The following is a 19,938-nucleotide window of genomic DNA, read 5'->3' as shown; positions in this document are numbered from 1 at the left end:
GAAAATGAAAAAGGACCAAAAACTTCAACGGCATTATCTGAGTATTGCCTGCATTGAAACAGATATCCTTAATAGGAAACTCTTCTAATTTCATAATTTTGGTTGTCTATGCGTATGGTGATTGGCTTCTCATGAGTATAGTGGGAGTGGTTAAGTTTTTGGTATCCAAGTAATATGCAAGATTGACGGTAGAGTATTAACAACGTTAGGTTTGTCGTCACCCTAGTATGTAAGGTATTAATCACGTGTCTCTGGTGATTATATAAACCAGCGCTGTTTGTACGATCCCGCATTTACAAGTGAGGAACAGAACACCCAACATGGTATGTATCAGCATCATTTTATATTGTAATTTAAACATTTGACTTGACTAAGGAACCCTTCATTGTGTAGTATTATGCTGTCATCCACTCCTGCTGGCATATTTAAATCGGTTTAATCATAATTTCATTTGCCGATAGAGGTATTATTTCACGAATTTTGATAGAACAATGTAATCTGAAAATGCTACAATACACTTTTTGAGGTACGTTTAGTTTGCTATATTATAAATCCAAAATAGTACAGCACAAGTTCTGTCGAATTGCAAATACCGTTGTCTTCAGCATATGAAAACATAATATGTGCTAAATTAAAGGAGAAATTGTATTATTTTTTTACCAAATTTGAATTAAGTATTTTTTCCGGTTGTATTGAATGCATAACATTATGTCTTAAACACACTATAAACTTTAAAACTGTGATATTATAGATTAATTTATATTTGTTTACACTGTTACTAAAAGTATGTAGATTTTCCTCCAGCATATTCTGTTTATTTTGAAGGAAATTGGTGCATTTTCATTATACGCGTTTAATAAGCAATATTACAGTAATATATAAAGTGGGTTGTGTAAACGTCATTAAAGTAAAACACTTGTTCGGCTTTGTACTATTCATTGATAACATCAAGTGCATGTTACAAACTTACACAACATCAAGATGATACATTTGTTGCATGGATATGATTTCAGTTAGATGCATTTTTGCAAGAAAAGCTGATTCAATCTTAATGTAACATATTAAAAGGAAAATATGTAAAATAATATTAATGTCAATATAAAAAAACTATCAATACATGCATGGATGATTTTCAACTTCGGTATTTTTCCTTCTATCTTATAACAGAAATTGATGAATACTGTTATTTCATTCAAAATGTTAAAAAATATCATTCGCTTAAATCTGTTTTAGGTTACAATGTTTCTGACTTGCCTTCTCTTCATTTTGACATTGGCAGTCGTTCAATGTGGTAAGTACACGTTTTTTTATGATCTTAAACTTTAAAAATCGATTACCATTTATAGCTGTACACAAAGGAGGTGTTGCATGGTGGCCCGTGAACGATTTTAGCATTTTCAGCATAATATATTCAATTGTCATGAAATACAAATCCACAAATTTATTTGTTCCTTAAATAGACAAATTTGTGACTGCAGCGCCCCCTACAATGATTTGCAGGACACTCAGGACCCCGTGTGCCATTCATGCAATACATTTTGAAATACACAAAACAATACAAAAAACTGCTTCCACTGTGAAATGGCAGTTTCAATTTTCTTTCCGATGGTATATAGCAATTGATAATGTATGATGTCCTTGTCTTGCAAATTATATTGTATTCGTGTATGTGTACTCATTATTTGTCATAAGTTACCTCATTTTGGTTTCTTTATTTTTCGTTGAAGTGCCAGGAAAAGCATAATAAAATTCAGTTTCCATCAGATTTTTTACATTTAAAAATGTCTTTAGGGATCAATCTTTTCTGCATATAGAATTTGAAAGGATGATAAACGGGATATAAAAAGAGTACTGCACATTTGTTTTACTTAGACCATTTCAGTATAGGACACTCGGGAGAGAGGAGAATCAGATTTTGTATAAATTTAGAATGTGACCCCTAAAGGGTGACGTCAGCAAGACATGTTTCAGTGCTTTAGTCAAGCAAAAATGCATCTATGAATTTCACAAGATTTTTTTCGGTCCATGGTTTATATGACATATTGATCACTAGCAAGGTATGTACACTATCAACTTCATCAAACAACTGCCCGTTGAAGCGTATGTACACAACTTTTACAAATATGTACGAGTTGGCTATACAGTCACCTTTGATTTCGCTACGCTTGTGTTTACTGACTGTACAAAAGGATGCAATTCAAATCAACAGATCGATTAACGTCTTTTTGTTCAATACTTTGTCATAATTAATACGAGTATGTGAGCCCCTTCATCTCAATTGTGACTTGGCTCTCTGCGGCGTGTCCAAATGGCTACCTGTTTCTGCCGCTTGAACATATTTTTTTCCATGTACAACACCTTGAAGTTATCACAGTAAAAACGTAATTTTCTGTACGGTATGGTCTGTGCATGTGTCTAAAATGCACCTTTCGGTGTGGTGTTTCATGGATCACAACTCTTGTTGATTTTTAATGTCATAAAGGAAAATGTACAGTATTTTTATCAATCGATGCCGTTGTTTCGTAGGAGGTTGAGGGGCGGATTGCCGCACAGTTTAAAATGTTAAAAAGGGGAGATCACTCTTTTAAAACTCGTGGAATCCAAAAGTTAAAGCACTTCTTGGCAATGACAATACATCCTTCCTTTTTTCTGGAGATTAGATGAAATTCCGAAATCTCCAGACAAGTTTAGGAGGCGGTAATTATTTGAAAAACAAAATCTTTGAACCTTTACTCTCAAAGCGAAAGCATAATTGCCTGTTGTCGAGAAAGCAGAAGATGCTAACATTTTCGGAGAATCAGGTCTCGTCCTCCTTTTCTATGGTATTATCTACCGAAATATCTGATATTGAGTTCACATTTTCCCTTTCTTTATTTGTTTTAAGCTCTCACTACAATTTGGTTGCGATCTTAATGGGACAATGAGCTTAAACCGTTCAATTTTGTTTCAATCAACTTTGGAGTGCTTTCTTTCAAACGGACGTTTAGCATTTCACCATATTGGACTTCTTAAGAGAAAAACAATACATTGGGTTATTGTGTGCATATTTCTTATGGGACCAGTGAATTATCAACACGAAATAATTATTTTTTCCGTGTTGTTCAAATAACTTACATTGGCCTTTGTTTGATGTAAACTGGGGTCAAACATTGTAAAAGTCTCAAGCAACGTCTTTACATCAGTTTTAAAGCCTAGGGTATTTATTTTGAGCAGTAGGAAGATGGGAATAATTGGTATCAAAGATGTTTAAATAAGTTACATTGCCCGTCTTCTAATGTCACAAAGGTCAAATATGTTAAAACCTTCAAACAGCTTTTTCTAAGATCCATTTGCCATACAATCTAAATAGTGTGTAGCAAGAGTGCAAGTCTATAAACTTTCTTTAGAAAATATTTTTACTGGTATTAAAGATAACAGATCTATGCATAGTGTCATGATTTAGACAGTAGATACTATAAATGAAGGGTTATCATGGCTGTTAAATAATGACTTTTATATCTTTTCGTGGTCATAAAGTTGAAATATTTTCAATAAATCAGACCAATTTTTCGAGATAGTCTTTGTTGGCGAATACTCACTATACAAACTGTGTATACTGTGTATGTAGACCATGCTAAAACAAATTGTTTGTCTCTTATGTCCTATCTTGCTGTGAATACATGATTTATATACATGTCAGTGCTCCGTAAAACAATTTTCTATCCCATGTCAATGGTAGGGTCTTTGGGCTACTTGTTTATGATAAATTATGTGATACTTTTTGGGTGATACATTTTTTGTCGGGTCATGCGCTATGTCTGCAACAAAAGTATAACGTTGTTGCAATTCATTTTTTAAAGAATATTAACCTTAATTATTATAATTACCAAAAGTGTGTCATGCAGTAATCGCAAGTTTTCATGTGAAGAACGATTCAGTACATCGAATATGCATACTGTAGAGAACATTTGTAAGATATATTTCTGAAACAAAATTGAGTTCACAAAAGATTAAAATATGAATTGATATCAATGCACACTGAAACAATATAGACATAAAATGTGGCCATACAGTAACATTCTATGTTTAGAAATAGTAACTGTGGTTTTATTTAGCATATTCCAATCGATTGAACAATTTCAGTTTGCTGACTACAATGAAAGACTATTTTATGTTCAGACGTCAGAAGTGATTCAATTATGTCAGGAGGTAGAAGAAAAGAGGTCCCAGAAAGAGGGCATATACAGTCTTATACGCTAGAAAGATGAACTGTGATGGAACATTTTAAGCGTGGTAAATTGATTGAACCCGAGTTCATACACAAAAAAGTATAATTTGAAAAAAAAAAAAAAAAAAAAAAATTGAATAAGTGTTAAATATAACATGAAATACAATCGCATTGTTCTTAAGTGGTGCAAGAAGAATGTATATTTTGTATTTTGTAAATGCGGCATAGACTCAATTAAAAACACAGGAGAGATGAAATTATTGAACGTCAGTGTAGTTAAAGCATTATTTTAGTGAGAAATTTGTTCAAATTAATTGATTTACGCTAGAACATCTAAATGTATCGTGGGGCAATGTTCACCCTGTTTGCAACACTTCTTTGTTTGTTACTTTTATCTTCAATATGGAATTGTTACTACGAAATCGATATTTTTTCTTATTTACTTCAAAAACTGTACAGCAGTAAATACCAGTGTACATTATAACTTATTAGATATGTCAAATAAATCGGCCAGTTTTTATACGTTAGTCTCATTTTTTGTTTTGTTTGTTTGAGTCAAATGTTTTAACATTACTTTATCATTGCTATTTACGACAATTGAAACGTAACTTAATGTAGGATGCATCGGACATCATAGGCCGATATATCCACGGTAACTAAAAATGAAATATTGTCAATCTTCAACTTTTGCATGTTTTTTGTTTTTGATTTTTTTGTGTGTGAAAGAATGCTATCAATTGAGTTTTGCTGCATACAGTTTATAAAACATATTCAATTTCAATAAATTTTATTGTCAAAGGACAAATGGATTGGGCAGCAGGCATAGCCTATTTAAGCCCTTTCCAAACATAGTAACAGACAGTGGTACAAACATAGACATAGACATTATAACACATACAAACACATATAAACAAGTTGGTATTATCAAATTAATAATCAAATTAGGGGAAACAACTACTAATACTCATGTTTATTATAATTGAATCTAATGGCTTTTATTTTGATATTGAAAAGACATATGAAATATATACCGGTATATACATATTATGAAGAGAAAAGAAAATAATTTGTTGATGGAGCTGCAGGTATAAACATTTGATGGGACTAAATTACCACACCCAACAGATACAGACCAAAATGTCCATTGTATCACACAAGGCCATCCACTGATGAGTTTGGAAATTCAATCCCACCAAATAGTTTAATTTATGCATATTAAACACAGGTTATATATATAATTAACATGTTGTAAAGCTTTATATTCTTATTTATGTAGTTGTTTCCCAATATTTTTTCATAAAAATAGTATAACTGGTCTCCTGAACCCCAGCCCCCCTCACTAACAATATTTAAAAATAAACAATGAAGACAAATAGGAAATATTAATATTGATATTCATGTACCATTTCTGGAAATCAGAAGAATTACATTGAGAAAAAATAAAATGTAAACAAATAAATAAATTGTAAATAAATAAAATGTAAAATTTCATTCAAAATTGAAGTTAAATGTCCTGAATCTTCTAGAACTTAAAATGTAATTGGATATAGATAGGAGAATATGTTTATTTTCATTTTCATCACATCTCTCACAACCATTTAGCATGACATCTAATGATAAATGGTTGTGCGTTTCATGGAATATATTCTGAAAAAGTAGAAAACGATATTCAGTGTATTTGATACAATAATGGAAGTAATGAGATGCTGTTTCAAATCTACAACCACAAGAACGTGCAGAGGACTCAGTAAAATAATCTTTCTGACGGTCATTATTTGGGCTACTGGCCTCATTTCTCAACTGACAGAGAATAATATTAGTTTCCCTATTTCCTAAAAACTTATAGACATCAGTTGTTCTTGTGTTTGAAATTGGAATAGGTGTAATTAACTTTTTGAACTGATAGGCGGAACGAATATTGTGAAGGTCTGAAGCGATATTATTTATTTCATTAAACATGGATGGAAAAAAGCTATTATAATAGTTAACAGTTCGACAAAGAGGAGGATCAAATATTCTAACTGATCTAAGGGGATATCTAGCTAGTGTGGGATCATGAAAATGTGACTCAGTGGTTTCTTTCAGATAATATGGAGTTTCATTATTCATAATCTTGTACATCAGCATCATTTTATGGTGTTTTCTCCTACTTTTAAGAGGAACCCAGCCTAATTCTTTGTACAAGATATTGTTAGGGGGGGTGCCTTTACGCAGTTCTGTAATTATTCTCGCAGCCTCTAACTGGAGTGACTCTAAGATTTTTTTTAGATTTTGTGAACAATTATACCAAACAACATCTGCATATTCTAGTATAGGTCTAGTATATGATGTATACATTGTGGTTAATGACTGTCTGTCTAGTTTATGTTTCATCATCCTTAAAATATTAATTATTTTGTATGCTTTTTGGTAAATATCATAAATGTGGTCATTCCACTTAGCATCATCACTGAATGTCAAGCCAAGATGTTTATGTGTTCGGCTGATAGTAACAGGTTCATCATAAAAATATACATTTGGGTGATGAGTATTCAGTTTTTTTAGAGAATATAACAGATTCTGTTTTATTTGGATTAAATTTAATATCCCATTGATTAGCCCAGAGTTGTATATTACTGAGATTATCTGTTAGGTTTTGTGCTAACTCGATTGGATCATCGTCTGTTACAGCGTATAGAGAAGTGTCATCAGCAAACAGTTTAATGTCATGAGGAACACAGTCAACAATATCATTAATATAAAGTACAATTAACAAATCTTAATTCTTTATACTGGTCAAGACATTGTACAATAGTATGATATACTGAAAGAAGTTGATTTATAGTAGAGTCCTTAGGCATACATCCAGATTGATGTATAGTAATAATTTCATGTGTAGTAAGATAATTAAACATGTACTTATATATTTTTTTTCTATAATCTTACTAAAACATGATGTAATAGAAATTGGTCTATAATTAGAAATTTCACTTGTTAAACCTTTTCCTTTATAAATGGCATTAATATTAGCAGTTTTCCAACTAAGGGGGATAACTCCTGTTTGTAGTGTCTTGTTGAAAAGCAATGTTAAAGGAAGAGATATAGAATGTTCAAGTTGTTTTATTATTTTAGGTACCATGCCATCGGGTCCAGCTGGTTTTTTACTATTTAGGAGAAGCAAATGGTCATGGACATCTTGATGTGTTATTGTTATGTTTTCCATAGAGTGGGGACAGTTAAATTCAATATTAGGAATAGGTTCAGGATTCTCAGAAGTGGTAGATATAGAGGTAAAATACTTATTAAGATATTCAGCTATTCAGACAAAAGGTTTACAATAATACAGTGAATTTAGCAAAATCCATCGCGACTGAATTATATGAGAAGAAACATAAAAAGGTTGGATCAATTTGTGGCCCACGCAGCGATTTTATTTCATATCTTGCGACAGCGTTGCCAGACTGCAGCCAGTATTGAAAATGACGGTCTCGGCTTCATAGGGTATGATTTTGCCAAATCGGAGCTCCTTGAATTACTCCTGCTCAGGACATGAAATTTTACTTACTCAAGAGCCTTACAAATCACCGTTTCAGTCTAAAGCTGATGATTTTCCCTTATGACTCTATTGCATATTATAAATATAAGGTGCTTGTTAATTATGCTGCATACATATTATTTTTATGGTAAACAAATTCTTAGATTCTGAAACCGGTAAAGATTACATTTCCAAAACTTCAAATTAAGTGACCAATGTTTCTGATTTTCTTCTAAAAGAGTAAAATAGCATTTTAAAGATATTATGATAGCCTGTGCGTAAAAAAAACCCTTTTACAAGTGAAATTATCTATTGTTTAGATCACCTGTCCAAAGGGGAAGTGAGCTTAAACTATGGTGTGGCGTTTGTCGTCAGACCTCAACTTTGTAATTTAAACAACTTCCTCTCAGTAACAAAAAGGCCTATGGTGATGATATTTAAGCAATAAACTGCATAGATGTGGCAGACCAAGTGGTATAAATGCCACATGTGACACATGTGGCATTTATAGCAGTTGGTCTGCCACATCTATGCAGTTTATTGCTTATATTTATATTTCCGTAATGAGAATTTGCCAAAAATAATTTATGTCTTTTTCAACTTTCAAATATCCCGCTTATTACCGTCAGGTCAATATCTAGAACGGCACACAGATAACAGCTGACGTCACGCGCTATTTACCTTTAGTTAATATTTTTTTAATTTATATACATACCATATTCTCAATTCATAAAAGAGTAACAAATAACATTTTGTAAGTAACTAATCAAGTGTCGTAAAACATTTGACGATTTTATTGCGACCTATATCCGGCGCATGCACTCAACGGAAGCCCGCAGTAATCGGGTCAGAGTTATATTTGCAGTCCGGCATGTTGATGTTGATCGTGCAACCGGATAAGGTTGAATTGATGAAAATTCCAGGCTTAAAATTGTTTGTTGATCTCACAGACACTTGAGAGAGGCAGCTGGTGTTCGAGATCAAAGCAGAAGATACCGATACGTTCGGTAGTGACACTGTTTAACTTCAGTTATAGTCTCATAAGATGAAGATGTTATTGGCAGTACTTTAGTAATAATATAGAAGGGCTTTGCCACACCAAATGTAAATATTTGGCCAATAGCAAGGATGACGGGCTACCGAGTTTGTTCAAATGAATGACCTTGACTTATATTAAAGGTCACAGGGGTAAAATATGTTTAACATATTTAAACAACTTCTTCTCAGTAACCAAAAGGCCTAACATGATGATATTTGGCAAAATTCATAACTTCCTCCCTTTTAAGGTCACTGGGGTCAAATATGCTGAAATCTTGCAACAACTTCTGAATAACCGAAAGGTCCAGGGTAATGATATTTGGCCAGAAGCATGACGGGATAAAAACTATAAAATTTCAACCTAATGTCCTTGTGCAAATTTCAAAGTCACACGGGTCATATGTTTAAATCTTTTGATAGCTGCTTTTGATTCAAACACTGCTATTTTGCCTGTAACTGTATTTTAGTCGACTTTTAAGATTTCAAAGTGTGAGATTAATACCAGGTGAGTGATTCCGGCCCATTGGGCCACTTGTTTGATTGGAGAGAACGAGTTCTAGCACGTACATTTTGTTTTAGTTTAATTTCTGTTTAACTTATTCTTCTCAAATTACGTTAAGGCAATGTCTCAAACAAAGACAATGACAAAATGTAAAAATGTGACACTCGCATTGATGACGAAAACAACATAGACATACTTTTTCTTGAATTATTTGGTTTATGTCCTGTTGTGAAACATGTATCCCAAAATAATATAATATACTTGCTGTATGTACAGTACATACATGCATACTATTCTTTTACCAGCTAAACAGAGTACACATCTTTTACAGGATCATCAGTATCTTTACTGTTACATTCGATCCAGATATTGTACAGTTGTGGTACCGCACAACGCACCAAAAATAACGTGCGCACACCGTGCATACATCGTTCACACACAGTCCGCACATCGTCCACATATGGTGCGCACAGCTGTGCGATTTAGCAACCGTTCGCCCCGTTGTGCGCTTCTCTCCGTACAACTGTGCGATTTGGTATCATTTGTAGATCAAAATTACGGAATGACAAAAATACGGAAGGCTTGTGTGCGATAATGTACACTGTGTATATATCTGTAATTTCTCATCACATTAATCAAGATTATACAATTTCACAAGAGAGGTATAATACATTATTATATACGCCCCTGAATTCACAATGTATGTTACACATTATTACATGTACAGCGACCGTTAGGCTGTCAAGAATGGGTTTGGCTCCAAGGTAACAGAACAGGTAAATAACAATATGATAAGTGTCCGGAGTTTTACCTGACCAGTGCCTGACACACAGAGTTGATAAGTTTGACCGTAATGAATAGTATTTGTTATTTGCATTCGTTTGCCTATAGCTCCCATTCACCTGGATTTTCACACCCCGGCCTTACCCGACGAGTTACGTAAGTGCCCCAGGCGGGGGGAAAACTACGGTCCAGGTACATGTACAAAGTGGTTATGTTTACCTGTATACGGGATTGTGTTGTAATTTTACATCTGTCGATTAAGTTTGTTTAAAAACACAGAAAATACAATTTGTAAATATAAGAATGTATATACAGAGAGATAAGTTTATTGATGTTGCTAGAATATAGAAACATACGTAAACATCAAGTTTATATGTTTAAACATGAAACCGTATATATTGTTGAGGCATTCCTCAATTTACACCAACCACGATTGTTATCACACAACGTCTGTCCATCGTGCGCACATATGTGCGCAAGCAATGATCGTCCAGCTTTTTATCGTTCGCCCATCGTGCACACACCGTTCTACCACCGTGCAGACATCGTGCGTACACCGCACACCGTGTAAAGTTGTGCGATCCCACAACTGTACTTTGTTTGGGAATAATGTTTGGAACAAATCTGACCTCGTCATAAGTCTGCTGAGTGGCGATTCACACATAGTCACCTTCAAATGTTAGGCGTTCTGAGATGTAACCAACCAACTTCATAACAGTATATTTGAGTAATTAACATAACCAAATACACTGTGGATGAAGCATATTTCTTATCTTGCATATATCCTTATTCAAATATTTGAGCCTTACTTTCTAACGTGTTCCAATACAGATACTGCCCATGTTGTATATTATCTACGGTTTAACTGAGAGACTGTGATAAAAATGACAATGTCGTCAAGGGTGTTAGCAAACAAATGAATAGGGCACAAGCTTCCAAGTATACTTTCCGAAGGTTCTGGCGTGTCAGTTTCAATTTCTCTCATAGTCACCTTCGAATGTTAGGTGTCCTGAGATGTAACGAATCAGCTTGTAATTTCTCAATTTCTCCCCAGGTGAGGTATTCAATCAGTTACAAGTATCATATACTGAACAGCTAGGAATACTTTGACCTATCAGAACATCATAAGTTGGAACATACTATTTTTAGTCATGTTTTGGAATCTGTAAATTACTAAGCATGGTGTAAATATTTTTGCAAGAATATAAATTGATGAATTTGGTGATAATTTACATGCAGATAGATACACGGCCAATTTTGAAAAAAAATATTTGTCACTTCCTTTAAAGCGTTGAAAATGAATGATGTGGAATTATTGTCTCTTTTAACATAGACATACTTTTGTTTATCGATGTTTCAGCTGGTCCGACATGTACTTCATCCTGTACAGCACCTCAAACATGCAAGTGGACATGTACAAGTAAGTTTATCTGAATAACTAAATTATATGGTTTTTGCATGTACCACACTTCGTTTGAATTTGGATAGCTTGATAACGTAAATGTAACAAGCAACAATGCTGTATACTTTCTGAAAATGCACACCTTTGAATTCCAAATCGATATGATTTAAGTATAATCAACTGAATGAGCGTATCAACAATTGTTTCTGTTTGTTGGTAGAAATATGATATGTTTGTAGCAAAGGTTTAACGCAGTTATCTAAACACTGTTATTATTTTTAATTGCTACTATGAAACTTGAATACTAACACTATTAAAATATTTTCTCAGAATCCGCAGTTGTGATTGCTGGAGGTACGTATTGCCGCAACTGCAGTATTAAACATAACATCCTGGATAATTTTGTAAACTGTAATGCACTACGGTTAAATGTTTGACGTTATTTGAATGAATCGCTGTTGATGTGGTTTAGTTGTTTAGGATTCCTGGCCCTCTGCACTGTTTAGTTATGTTTTGGATACCTTAGAGAAGAATCCGAGCGCGTTATAGTGAAAGTCTTACAATAAAAGTCCTAGTTCGAATTCTGGTATAGTCTGGATGAATTTTTACAGTCAGAACACTGCTGGAGTTTATAGTTTGCCTAATTCATTTCAATTACTTTTTCATGAAAGTTGCATAAGGTATGGCTTTCTTTTCCGTAATCACATATCAAAGTTATAGCTGCTTTGGAAAATAATCATTTAAAATGCATAGTTACAGAGATTTGCATTTGTACGGGGATGCTTAATCATATTTCTCGAAATATTGAAGCCCCAAAATATTTGATATACAAATGAGTTAACTAACAGATAATATAGGTAATATCAATATGACAATACAATTTTTAACAAATGTGGCGTTAATCTGAAAGGTTGAGGGATGGTATAACATTGAAATACAATAAATGACGCCGACACTATGAAAGAACAAAATAATGTTCGAATCAACAAAATTGAATTCATCCATAGTTACATGTATAATTTGAGATTGGCGATGATATTAAGAACTCACAATCTTCCCAAAAAACAACCAGTAATGCCATGTTTGTAAAATATAATGTATAGGATATAACAATGATTCGATTTTGGGTTTTGTTAATTTATGCCTTTTAAATGAAATACTTTTTTTTGTATCTGATACAGCCAAAATAACCGGTTGCACACAAACCGACGATCCTTGTGGAGTTGGAACGTTAACAGACGGGCAATGCAAACCTGGATGCGTAGCACCAACTGGTGAGAAACATTATATCATTTCTTATTACTACATAAAAAGGGGCAATTATTACCTTAGCAGCAGTATTATAAGGGAACAAATCAGCTTTATAATAAGATGGTGGTTTTAAAGGCTCTTGAGTAAGTATATATATACAGTATTTGATATAGCGAACTATCTAGCTAACATAAGCCACTCTAAAGCGCTTATACAGTACATAGGTATACGATTAATACAATTAGGATATACACTTTTTGAGGAATTCGCATGAGCTGCCTTATCAGGCGCTAGCTACTAGTCCTATGCCACCTGGCTAATATCTCCCTATGTGTGTCTGCCTGCGTGTGTGCTGGAGATGTACTGCGTTCTGTTTGTAGTGGGACCGTGCTTCCGACGGCATCTTTTATAGTGCCACTTCACTGAAACTGGTGCACAAGACATTTGGGATGAAATATTTCTTAACTAAGCAACAGAAACAATATATATTGTATGGAAAAAAACAACATTTATATGCCGTTTGTTTTAATTGAACAGCAAAAAGGATGCCATTTTGCCTAAAACATCAATAAACAAGAATATAGAAAATAAGGAATCTGCAATATAATACCAAATTGTAAAGGATGAGTGTCTAAAAGGCCCTATTGTTGGCCCCGGTATTTATGGACTTTCACCTCCTTAATATATTCGAAGATGTCCTATTGTATTACATGCAGAAAAAAACTAAGGTAAAAGTTTGGCCGAAAATAGGTTTTTTTGGGGGGTGGGGATGGGACCAAAACCTGTAGGGTAAATCACAAATATAATTTGTTGCTTTTAAAATTAGCTTGAAAACCAAAATAGTACAATTTCAGTGTTTGAAAACATGTGTACACTACACTGGCATAAATAAAAGAATGGCAAATGACAGAAATGCAATCGTCACTTAAAGATCATTAACATCAAACGCAGGATTACTTCAGCCACAAGTTTTAGCAAATATGATATGATATATATAATATACAATATCAACTATTAATATCATATGCCTATAACATATAAAGGGTGTCCTGTACCGTTTAATTCACTTAATATTGAGAGATATTTGAAATAACCAAGTTTGAGATGTGTCCAGAAGCCATAAACAGTATAAAACAAAAGGAAAGTGTGAAGGGAATATGCATATAATGTAAGTGTACTCAAATGAGTACAGTTGTAAATTTCAACTCGAAATATAAATTAGAAATGACACATTTGAGAAAACAAAACACTTTTCATGTGAAAATTACCTAAAACAACCCCCTGATTTAATCCTTCGTTTTATATAAACGATCTTAAAGTGACGATTGAATTTCTGTCATTTGTCATTCTTTTATACATGCCTGTTTAGTTTACACATGTTCTAAAAAACAGACTTCATACTATTTTGGTTTTTAAGCTCATTTTGAAAACAGCAAACTACATTTGTGATTTACCCTACCCGTTTTGGTTCCCCCAAAAACCAACATTCGGTCAAACATTTACCGGAGTTTTTCTGCATGTTATACAATAAGACATCTTTAAACAAATTAAGCTGGTAAAAATCAGGATATTTTGGGGCCAAAAAAGGGCCTCATAGACAATCATCCTTTGGTTTAATAAAAAGAAAAGGGTTACAGTAGAAATATGGTAAGTGTAAAGTGAAATGAAATTCGTTTAACATTTAACTTAGTAAAACTTTCTATTCGGCTTAAAGGACGAGTATGTTTTAACATTTTTACATCCATCTTGATTGAAATAATTACTTTACAATAGGTAAACGTGTACATGCATGTTTCACCTTTCCTCAATTTTCAACATAGTGCAGAGAAAATCCGCATTGAAATTTTCTTATCGAAATGTCACTCGATGTGGAATTATTGTCTCCTTTTATCTGTTTACCTAACATTATTCTAATTAACAAGTTAATGGTTTATTTAACATAGACATACTTTTGTTTATCGATGTTTCAGCTGCTCCAACATGTACTTCATCCTGTACAGCACCTCAAACATGCCATTGGACATGTAAAAGTAAGTTTATCTGAATAACTAAATTATATAGTTTTTACATGTACTACACTTAGGTTGAATTTGGATAGTTTGATAACGTAAATATAACAAGCAACAATGCTGTATACTTTCTGAAAATGCACACCTTTGAATTCCCAATCGATATGATTTAAGTATATTCAACTGAATGAGCGTATCAACAATTGTTTCTGTTTGTTGATAGAAATATGATGTGTTTGTAGCAAAATGACCGCACTACAATTCAAAAAGTTTAACGCAGTTATCTAAACACTGTTATTATTGTTAATTGCTACTATGAAACTTTAATATTAACACTATGAAATTATTTTCTCAGAATCCAAAGTTGTGCTTGCTGGAGGTACGTATTGCCGCAACTACAGTATTAAACATAGCATCCTGGATAATTTTGAAAACTGTAATGCACTACGGTAAACTGTTTTAAGTAATTTGATTGAATAGCTGTAAATTTTGTTTAGTTTTTAAGGATTCCTGGCCCTCTGCACTGTTTAGTTATGGTTTGGATACCGTAGACAAGATAGCCAAGGAAGCCGAGCTGGTTATAGTGAACGTCTTACAATAAAATCTCCTAGTTCGATTTCTGGTCTAGCCTGGATGAATTTTTACAGTCAGAACACTGCTAGTGTTTATATTTTGCCTAATTCATCTCAATTACCTTTTCATGAAAGTTGCATAAGGTATGGCTTTCTTTTCCGTAATCACATTTCAAAGTTATAGCTATGTTGGAAAATACTAATTTCCAATGCGTAGTTACAGATATTTGCATTTGTACGGGGATGCTCAATCATATTTCACGAAATATTGAAGCCCCAAAATATTTGATATACAGATGATTTAAACAACAGATAATATAGGTAATATCAATATGACAATACAATTTATAACAAATGTGGCATTAATCTGAAAGGTTGAAGGATAGTATAACAATTAAATAAAATAATGGACGCCGACACTATGAAAGAACAAAACAGTGTTCGAATCAACAAAATTGAAATCATCCATAGTTACATGTATATAATTTGAGATTGGCGATGATATTAAGAACTCACAATCTTCGCAAAAAACAACCAATAATGCCATGTTTGTAAAATATAGTGTATAGGATATAAGAATGATTCGATTTTGGGTTTTGTTAATTTATGCCTTTTAAATGAAATACTTTTTTTTTGTATCTGATACAGCCAAAATAACCGGTTGCACACAAACCGACGATCCTTGTGGAGTTGGAACGTTAACAGACGGGCAATGCAAACCTGAATGCGTAGCACCAACTGGTGAGAAACATTATATCATTTCTTATTACTCATAAAAGGGGCAATTATTACCTGAACAGCAGTATTATAAGGGGGAAATTATTAAGCAATTGCACAATGACGCGGAACAGTGATCCTTTTAAGTTTCAATATTGAAATAAACAGAGCTGACAATGTATCGCAAATTCATCAATTGTGGAAAAATAGGTATTTAGTAAAATTCGATAAGAAAACCGGTAATGTAGTTGGAAGGGCGTGTTTCCGTGTTTGGAGGTAACACATTAAACAATGGATACATAAAACCATTCAAACTGAGCACAAGTAATATGTACATGTTATATCGACAAATGTATACAAATATCGGAAAAAATAGGTAAAATATGTCAAAAAGAAATACAGCATTATTTACGTTACTCATTGAATACAATGTACATGCTAATTTTGCTTGCTATATACCACGCTTCCTAACACACAAGACCTAATTACGTTCAATACTATAATTGTTTCCATTTTTAATATGTGTAGCATGTCCGGCGGACTTGTCGGATCGGTGCAAGTATTCGTCCGACTAGCAAGCCAAATGTCCCGGATTCGATTTCTAGCAGGGACATTTATCTGTGCGACAAAGATGTTTAATTTAAGTAACAAGAAACACAAACACACGTCTTGTGTGATAGGACTAGGGGAAATGTGTTTTGAATGACCGTATTTTAGAACCAATGAATAGATATAAGTCAACATTATTCGATAGTGATAAAGTGGTTGTTATATAACTTCCAAAAAAGTTTACACATTTAAAAAAACATTAAAGACGTCATACCAATACAAACGCTTTTTTAAGGATCCCATGTGAAAAAATCATTTCTTTGAAAACTTAAAATATCTAGTGTTTCATTACAACATACTGTCTAAACAAATATTTACTATTTACCTGTTATAATATAATGATACCGTCTTAAGATATACCCTCTTTTTATTCATTCCGAAAACGTATAACAGATCCGATATTACTTTTTGAATTGAGATATTATTTTTCGGAGAAAATAATTCATACTTGGACTACAACGCCATTGTGGTATTAGAAATGCTAAAGCAAAAATGAAAAGAAATGCCAAAGAAACTGCGCTAAGGTAATGATACCACAAAGTTGAGGTGACAGGCCCCAAGCTGAAACGCAGGGCGTTTCATTTAAAAGAATAAACCAATTGAATAATATATATAACGGAATAACTTGTTTCTTGATACAAACAGTTCGCGAAAACCTTCTTCCATTATAATGCCCCACCATGCTTTATGGCAAGAACAAAATAAAACGTTAAGAACATCATACTTAAGAATGCTTGTATAATTTTTTCTATTTTATCTTACATTTCGAACGCCTTTTACTTATTGAAGAATTATATGTCTGTGTTATATCAGATATACCACAACGAGAATGACGAGTTGAAAAAATAAAATAAAATACTAGTGTTTCTGAAGGTGAATAAACGATGAATGGTTCAAGTTTTCTCCTAACACTAGATTTATTTCTTTCTATTGTATGTGTTTGTGTGTAAACAAGAAACAAAAATCATTTAAACACGGACATATTTTTTTGCTGACTATAATATTAATGTCTAAAAATAAACTATTCATGTCAGCAGGCCCGCCACCAAACAATCAACCGGTAGTACCAAAAGTAGACAAACCAGGTATACAGTTGTTTTTATGAAATCCTGAAGTGTTTTGCTCCTAAATAATGATATTTGTCCTTTGAGACAGCATGATGCGATTAAAAAATAAAAATATATGTAAAATGAAAAACAAAAAAACACCGAGTATTGTATAACAGATCATTAAAACATTTTACAATAACAAAGTATTATGAAACATATTGCTGTCATTGTACATACATTCAGTATATTTAGCCTCATATTCAACAGACCAAAACAGATTCGCACGATTAATGTTTCGACCTTTGTACCATCACTTTTTGTTGCTTTTGCCCTCATAATATCATTAATAATATACAACATTTAATATAGCACCAGAACATGCGAACATAACATAAATGTAAACATTCCGTTTTACAGTTTTACGATACATGACCGAAACAAGTGGTACGATGGGTGAATTTTGATTCCATAACCTGTATAACATGCTATTGAATTATTTTCTATAACTTTTTCTTTAACGTTTAAAAACGTTTTCTCAATTTAAGCATATGACAACACATATGCATATCTTACGTTATTTCCTTAAAAGACGAAAAATAGCGATTTCTTACTCGAGTTATCTCATGAAATCGGAAATTTGACACACACATTACAATAGATGGACGATTTTTGATCAAAATATCAAATATAGAATGTTTTATTCAAAAATCCAAAATGAAAAACCGTCCCATTGAACAATTAATATCCACAGGTGGTTCGACAGGAATAACAACAACAGCCGCAGGAACAACAGGTAAACTTGTTATTTATGTATGTTTGATGAATAATGATTTTTCCACATGAATTTCTCTTCACCGAGACGACTAAATATCATTAGAACACAATTAACAAAGAAACTCAACATTAACACAAAAACTGATACATGTAACTCATCTATTTATACCAGGCAAAAATGGATCCATAAGGCTTGGAGTTTCTCCCCTGATGCTGTTGTGTGGAATCTTCACCAAGCTATTTCTGTATCCGTGATGGGAGCCCCATCCAAAACAAGATTGCCATCCTGAAACGACATCACCTGTTGAGCACAATGACGGATGACATCTGATTGAATTTTTAGACATTTAGATGTTATGAAAAAATGACACAATCAGCGTTAATTCTTTCACAATCGGATCAAAGTGTATCGGATATTGCTACGTGGCTACTTACAAATAGAACCTTGTAATTAAATAACTAGATACTAATTATATAATCATGAACGCTTATTCAAGAAGACCGCATGCATTGAAACATATATGTATATCCAGCAATATGTTGAGCTGCGGTTTTAAATGTCACATATATACTTTATCAATGATGTTTTCATGATAAAATGTATGCCTTCCGTAGCATAACTGTGATATTTGACTATATTTTACATTGATTATAAATAAAAATCCCTAAAGCAAAATATGTTTAAGTGTCCATTTATTATGTAAGGGGTGACATCTTATTATATTACTATACATTTTTAGTTATTCAATCAACTATTTTTAGTAAGTGTAATACAGGAAAGGAATGCGTCAATGCTACACAGTGATTATTTTTATATGGGGTTTTGCTGTTCAAACATATTTGATAAAAAACAACCAACGATAACTTGATTGTTGTTTGAGATATCACATACAACTAGCACAATTACATTGTACCACATGCTGCAGTTACGCTCAAATGTTTAGTTCTCCTGATTTGGTTTTGAGGTTGTCAATTGTTTCCCTTTTTAAACAAAGACTAAGGTGTTGTGACACGTATTTATACATATATATATATGTAAACAGAAAAAAATCTCAACATCGAGTCTTTCCAACTTATATGTATATATATATTGCAGTTCATCTTGTTTTTGGATACGTTCACATTCATAAAAGCGGTAAAATATATCCTGCCTCTAATCCAATGATATTTGACTGCTGCAAGCTCCACTTCTTAACTTTTCATATTACGTTATATATAAACATAATATACCCTAGTGATTAAATGATATTGTAAATAGGGGATCTTACATTTATATGTGTTTCCCATCTAAATAAGGTAAACGAATTGTGAAAATCTGCTAAGTTTTTTTATATGGTACTGTAGTTAATGTTGCTCCTGTTCTTCATGCAAATAATACTATTTACCAAATGTCTAAATTGATGACGTCACGATGTTTAAAGAGCGACAATGGAGTCGATTCTGGTTGACGAATATTTGAAAGCCGGTTTCATATCCATATATTAGCCATTGTTGACACTGTACATCGATGT

At 33.0% G+C, this 19,938-nt stretch overlaps 1 protein-coding gene across 1 annotated transcript; it reads left to right on the top strand.

Annotated features, from left to right (window-relative positions):
* The first annotated feature begins 274 nt into the window (after window positions 1–274).
* Window positions 275–19,097, top strand: LOC110459740 (keratin-associated protein 9-2-like). Its single transcript, XM_021512152.1, has 11 exons — window positions 275–323; window positions 1,234–1,291; window positions 11,405–11,464; window positions 11,777–11,800; window positions 12,628–12,720; window positions 14,668–14,727; window positions 15,062–15,085; window positions 15,927–16,019; window positions 17,642–17,689; window positions 18,405–18,446; window positions 18,600–19,097. Exons 1-11 carry the CDS (start codon window positions 321–323, stop codon window positions 18,680–18,682), a joined length of 588 nt encoding a protein of 195 aa, XP_021367827.1. The 5' UTR covers window positions 275–320; the 3' UTR covers window positions 18,683–19,097.
* The last annotated feature ends 841 nt before the right edge of the window (window positions 19,098–19,938 follow it).

This window comes from Mizuhopecten yessoensis, unplaced genomic scaffold (assembly GCF_002113885.1).
Source record: "Mizuhopecten yessoensis strain PY_sf001 unplaced genomic scaffold, ASM211388v2 scaffold10203, whole genome shotgun sequence".
Lineage (NCBI taxonomy): Eukaryota > Metazoa > Mollusca > Bivalvia > Pectinida > Pectinidae > Mizuhopecten > Mizuhopecten yessoensis.
The sequence above is the reverse complement of the archived record's forward strand: the minus strand, read 5'-3'. Positions and strand labels throughout refer to the sequence as shown.

What these genes read in the sequence shown, in the direction of transcription:
- LOC110459740 (XM_021512152.1), top strand. An exon ending in ATGCAAGTGGACATGTACAA is followed by an intron (nt 11,465 to 11,776) that starts GTAAGTTTATCT and finishes ATATTTTCTCAG; the next exon opens with AATCCGCAGTTGTGATTGCT. An exon ending in ATGCCATTGGACATGTAAAA is followed by an intron (nt 14,728 to 15,061) that starts GTAAGTTTATCT and finishes TTATTTTCTCAG; the next exon opens with AATCCAAAGTTGTGCTTGCT.